General features: G+C 45.1%; 1 protein-coding gene across 2 annotated transcripts in view; it reads right to left on the reverse strand.

Moving 5' to 3' along the window:
- The window catches only part of TRAFD1 (TRAF-type zinc finger domain containing 1), a 30,081-nt gene extending 24,457 nt beyond the window's left edge, over nucleotides 1–5,624 (reverse strand). For both annotated transcript variants that reach the window (XM_059139633.1, XM_059139632.1), the window contains exons 1-2: nucleotides 5,494–5,624; nucleotides 2,906–2,971 (exon numbers count right to left, since the gene is read on the reverse strand). In XM_059139633.1, coding sequence (XP_058995616.1) covers nucleotides 2,906–2,952 — 47 coding nt within the window. In that variant the 5' untranslated portion in view covers nucleotides 2,953–2,971; nucleotides 5,494–5,624. The remainder of the gene's footprint in view (nucleotides 1–2,905; nucleotides 2,972–5,493) is intronic.
- Nucleotides 5,625–6,000: the final 376 nt, after the last annotated feature.

Below are 6,000 nucleotides of genomic sequence, written 5' to 3' on the forward strand. Positions count from 1 at the left end.
GGCTTAACCTACTAAGCCACCCAGGTGCCCCAACCAGGCACCTTTATAAGTCAAAACCTTCTAACATTGAAGTTCCTATTCCTTAGGACCACACTCTCCCCCACAGAGAAGAGAGATGACATACAAGAACTTCTTCAACAACAAACTCCTTTTACTGGCCCAGTGGATCTAATGGCAGCTCATTTTTTTTATTTAAAAAAAAAATTTAAGTAGGCTCCATGCCCAAAATGGGACTTGAACTTATGACCTGAGATCAAAAGTTGCACACTCTGACAGAGCCAGCCAGATGCCCCAAATTTCTTATTTTTTATTTTGCTATTTTTTTTAAATAGACTCCATGCCCAATATGGGGCTTTAACTCACAACCCTTAGGTTAGGAGTTACATGTTCTACCGACTGAGCCAGCCAGGACCCCTTCACTTTAAATTTATTTATTTATTTATTTATTTTTTAAGATTTTATTTATTTATTTGTCAGAGACAGAGGGAGAGAGAGCGAGCGAGCACAGGCAGACAGAGAGGCAGGCAGAGGCAGAGGGAGAAGCAGGCCCCCCGCCAAGCAAGGATCCCGATGCAGGACTCGATCCCAGGACCCCGGGACCATGACCTGAGCCGAAGGCAGCTGCCCAACCAACTGAGCCACCCAGGCGTCCCTTATTATTTTATTTTTTTATTTTTAGTAAACTCTATGCTCAATGTGGGGCTTGAACTCATGACCCCAAGATCAAGAGTTGCAAACTCTACTAAACTGAGCCACGCTGGCACCCCGGGCACTCACATTTTGAAGTTTACCTTTTCTTAGGGAATAGAAATATGGCTTTAAAAACAAAAATTTTAAACCTAGAATTTAGACAGGGTTACTGAGATGGGAGGTCTGTGCTGGCTTAGTTACTGTTCCATGCTAATCCTTTTTCTTTAAATAAATTGCTTTGGCTTTGAGTAACCCTGTTTTCATTAGCTTTCCATTAACTTACCTTTTTTTTTTAAACTCCCTTAGCATAGTTATTTATATATTGTCCTGGCCTTGAGACTCCTTCAAATTGGAGAACTGACAAAATAAGCGTATCTTAATTGGTGACATTGCCATTATGTCTGGTTTTTTACACAATCACAATGTTTTCTTGTGATTACCTGCATCGCTGATTAATTTGTACCAGTAATAGCACATATAAAACACAAACAGAGCTAAAATAGCTTTTAGATTGGCAGAAAGTGATAGGGGCATAGTAGAAAAAATACCCTTTAATGCAAGACATGCTCTTAGAAATGAAATCTTAAATCTGTTCAGGTAAAGAATATTGCAATCAGCAGTTGCTCTGATTATATCCTAATCCTGCTGAAAGCCTAATAAAAAGAAAAAAGCAATAAAAAAATAAAAATTGTTATCTGGCTCAAATCTCCCAGCAATCTGAGTCAAAGTATTTTCCTTCTTCAACATCTCTTCCCTTTTACCACAATTTACTAAGTTAAACATAGCACAGTCAGTTCTGCTTTGCTTTTTTATCCTTCCATAGAGTGCTTGTACATTACCAAAATACCAAACTCTCAGGAAATTATTAGCTGCATCCTAAGTTTCATTTCAGCAAGAAAGAGTTGCCCTTTCCTGTCACTCACGTGGGTCAAATACACCAAAATAGGAAGCTTAACATCCAAGTCTTCACAAACATTTCTGATCATGAAATGATAATGATTAAGCAGGACTACCAGAAGACTTTAACTAGAGGTTTTTTGTTGTTGTTGTTTCTGTTTTTAGTTTTAAAGCAGTGGAACATTCCTTCAGTAAAATCCTTTATAAAAATAATTGGGTGGCTCTGGCTGTACTACTCTCTCAATGCTAGATGTAGAACCAACCTCACTAAACTTGCTCCCAATCACCCCCAGGACAGCCACCGTAGCAACATGGGGAAATCTTTGTAACGTTTTGAAAAGCATGCATCTAATCCAAACATTATATTTTTTGTATCTTCTTTAAAAAAAAAAAAAAAAACTGATAAGGAGCACCTGGCAGGCTTGGTCATAGAGCATGGGATGCTTGATCTCAGCCTCGTGAGTTCAAGACCCACATTTGACATGGAGTCTACTTAAAGAAAAAAAATTTAAAAAAAAAAATGTATTATATTTTCCAGAAAGACCAAAATTACATCTGCTTATTTATACATCAAAAAAGTGAGGCTCGGGTGCCTGGGTGGCTCAGTGGGTTAAGCCGCTGCCTTCGGCTCAGGTCATGATCTCAGGATCCTGGGATCGAGTCCCGCATCGGGCTCTCTGCTCAGCAGGGAGCCTGCTTCCCTCTCTCTCTCTCTCTGCCTGCCTCTATGTCTACTGTGATCTCTCTCTGTCAAATAAATAAATAAAATCTTTAAAAAAAAAAAAAAATTAAAAAAAAAAAAAAAAAAAGTGAGGCTCCAAAACAGTCAGTGGGGTGACTGGACAAGTCATTAACTATAAAGGCAGGTACCAGAGCTCCAGACTCCCAGCTCTATCACATCATTCTACTCATTTCTCTATGCTACCTGAACCTACCACCCTTTTTTTTTTTTTTTTTTTTTTAATTTGACAGAGTACACAAGTAGGTAGAGAGGCAGACAGAGAGACGGGGAAGCAGTCTCCCCGCCAAGCAGAAAACCCGATGTGGAGCTCAATCCCAGGACCCGGAGATCATGACCCGAGCTAAAGGCAGAGGCTTTAACTCACTGAGTCACCCAGGCGCCCCTGAACCTACATCTTATCCCATCACTAAAACAGGCAATGTTACATAAAATTGTTAAAAAGGCTTTTTAGTCCCATATATTTCCATGTTATATGGTAACAAATTTAACCTGCCAATAAATAAACCAACCTTCTACCAGTTTGTTCTAGAAACCAGTTTGTTCTCACTCCAACATTTCTTACATTTAATTTCTTACCAATTGTCACATAGTTGAGTGTCCTGGTCATCTAGAAATTCAGCCATCTTTAGTTCTTTCTGAAAACTACAAAGGAGAAAAGTGTAAACTTTCAATTTCATTTCTGCTTTTAGGATGACATGCAGAACACAAAAACAAAAAACAACTACACAGAAAATGTTACCAATACCAGTACATTAAAGTATTTTATTAAATACCCAATACATTTATTTATTTATTTTTAATTTATTTACTTGTCAGAGAGAGAGAGACGGCGCAAGGAGCACAGGCAGACAGAGCGGCAGGAGAGGCAGAGGGAGAAGCAGGCTCCCTGCCAAGCAAGGAGCCCGATGTGGGACTCGATCCCAGGACACTGGGATCATGACCTGAGCCGAAGGCAGCTGCTTAACCAACTGAGCCACCCAGGCGTCCCTACACAATACATTTATATTTTACCCTATTTTTTAAATTTTCATTTTAAAGTAACTTGACAAGCAAAAGCACCACAAAAAACTCCTGTAGACCCTTAACCCAATACATCATAAATTATCACAGTAAAATTATCAAATGTGGGGAACTAATACTAATACAATGTTAATAACTCATCTATAAATCATATTCATTAATCATTCCACTAATTTCCTTTTCCTGGTTAAAGACACATCACATAGTTATTTCTCCATTATCCTCTGATTTAGGATACTTCAGTTTTTCTTCATCTTTCAAGATCGTGTTAAGTGTAGTTTGAGTCTGTTTAGTGTTTTCTCATGATTAATACTTTTTTTTAGCAAGAATAACACAGAACTGATGTCGTGCTCATCTCAGTGCATTATAACAGAAAGTACATGATGTCAACATGTACATGATGATGTTAACGCTGATCCTTAGCTGAAAAAGTGTCTGCCAGGTTCGTGCACTGTAAAGTTTTTCCTTCTTTTTAAACAAGATGTCAGTGCAGAGAGCAAAGTGCTGGCAATTTCCTTACCACTATTCTTTGCTATGACACAAAATTGGTCTTAAATACTACCCCAAAGGGCATTCATTTCCGAATGAACTCACTTTTCAAAGCATATATTCATTCAACATGTTCATTGAGACCCTGTATGCCGCACCGGCAGTAATACTACTTCACAAACTAAGGAAGTGAAGTGTCCATAACAGATCAACTTAGTGACAGAGGAAAAATAAACAAATTAGCGGATATCTTAATGTCTTTTGATGGTAAAGTACACAGACAAATGGAGATGAAGGGAATCTACTTTAGAAAAAGGTGGTAAGAGAACTTTCTGACAAGGTGACATTTAAACGCTGAAGTGTGAAGAGGAAGTAAGAGAGGATGGGAATGGGGGGAAATCCAATCAGGCAGGTGGCCCAAAAGGCAATGAAAGAGAAAGTAAAGGGAGATTTGGAAGAGCAGAACGAAAAACGAAAAACGGGAAGTACTCAAGGGGGCCTTATCCTGTACAGCAGAAGGGGTATCAGTCTACAGTCCTAGCTCAACGGTACCCCGGAGAATGGTTTTAAATTAGGGAGTTACAGGACTCCAGAGAACCGCTCCCCCAAGAAATGTGCACTAAGGATAGGAACCACCGATCTAGGGAAATAAATCACGTTCCCCAAAGGGGAAAGCCTGGATACTTTTCTCAGGGCGGTCTGTTCCTCGGAGTGCTCCAGAAACTAAGCCAAGACCAGAGCTTCCGGTGAGGGAAGTGCCTGCCCTCTGGCTGCAAAGGGTCTGGGGGTGGCAGGCCGAGCTGGGAGTGGGCCCCTCGGAGGGTCGAGCTCTGGTTCCGCCACGCAGTGGCTATGGGACGTGACCTTTCTGGGGCTCAAATCCCTCAGGCAGACAACTGACGATACTCCAAAGGGCCCTCTGTATGGAGCAAAGGGACGAATGCACGGAACTGCCCCAGGACAACTCAAGTCTCCAACCTGACAAGGAGCCCCTCTCTGAGGTTTCGGGCGCAGCTGCCCCCTCGTGTCCAGGCGCAGGAGGCGGTTTCCAACCGCCCCCTCCCCCGGGGAGTTCGCGGGTGGGGAGCGGGAGAGGGCACCAGCTTCGCAAAACAGCAGCGGTTCAAATGTACCGTCTGACTGCTAAGCGCTTCCCAAGGACCCTCGCCCCCAGGCCGGAACCCTAGCAGGTGAAAGCCATTTATCCCATTCTGGAGCGAGCCGCCGCACAGCTGGTCGGAGTGGGGACTCGAACCCCGGTCCCCGGCCGAGAGCCCGCACTAAGGCGGCGCGACACCGCCCCTTTTCGTCCCCACCTCCCGCCCCGCAAGCTGGGGGCTCGCGGCTGGAGCCCGGCTCCGCCCGGGGCGCGGTGCCCACAGCCGCGCTCGGGACGACGCCCACTTCCCCGACACCCTGGCCAAGGCCGCGAAGGGGCGGCGCCGCTCGGGGGCTGCCGAGACTCGGGTTCCCCGAGGAGAAAGCGCGGCCTCCTCCACTGGCCTGAGGAGACGCCGTGGCGTGGCCGTCTTTCTCCACACGGCCGCGACCCCCGGGGCCCACAGCCCCCTCGCCCACACACCAAGCCGCAGGGATGCCGGCCTCCTCCCGAACCGCAGTGAGGCTCCCAAGGCTCGGGCCGCCGCTACACTCACCCGGGACGACAGCAAGGACTTGCAGCGAACCCGCTAGCCGCAGACACAGAGCCTCCCCACTCAGCCCCCCGCCCTGAACAACGGCCCCCAGAGCCGCCTCACCACTTCCGACCGCCGCGGAGAAGCGCGCCCATTGGCCAGGGGCGGCACCAGCTGTCAAGCCATTGGATGATACCGCTGTCGCTCCCAGGGCCCCGCCTGATGCGAGCCGATTGGCTCCTCAAGCTCCACCGGGGGTGAATCCCTGAAAAGTCCCAGCCCTTGCACAGCTGGGGTAAGGTCTGAGCTGGAAGCTTGGTTCTCAGGGCCCAGCGGCTAACCTTGACACAGGCTAATAATATTTGCATGAATAATACACACACAAACATTACTAATACGCTTAATATATTAAGATAATTTAATAGCATTTGTTCTCTTGTCATGAGCCATTAATACTTATTAGTCATTCTTATTGCTGTGATAACGCCCTCATGCAAGACCTCTGCAAGGCTTTATCCATATTTGAGC

This window comes from Mustela lutreola, chromosome 11 (genome assembly GCF_030435805.1).
Source record: "Mustela lutreola isolate mMusLut2 chromosome 11, mMusLut2.pri, whole genome shotgun sequence".
Taxonomy (NCBI): domain Eukaryota; kingdom Metazoa; phylum Chordata; class Mammalia; order Carnivora; family Mustelidae; genus Mustela; species Mustela lutreola.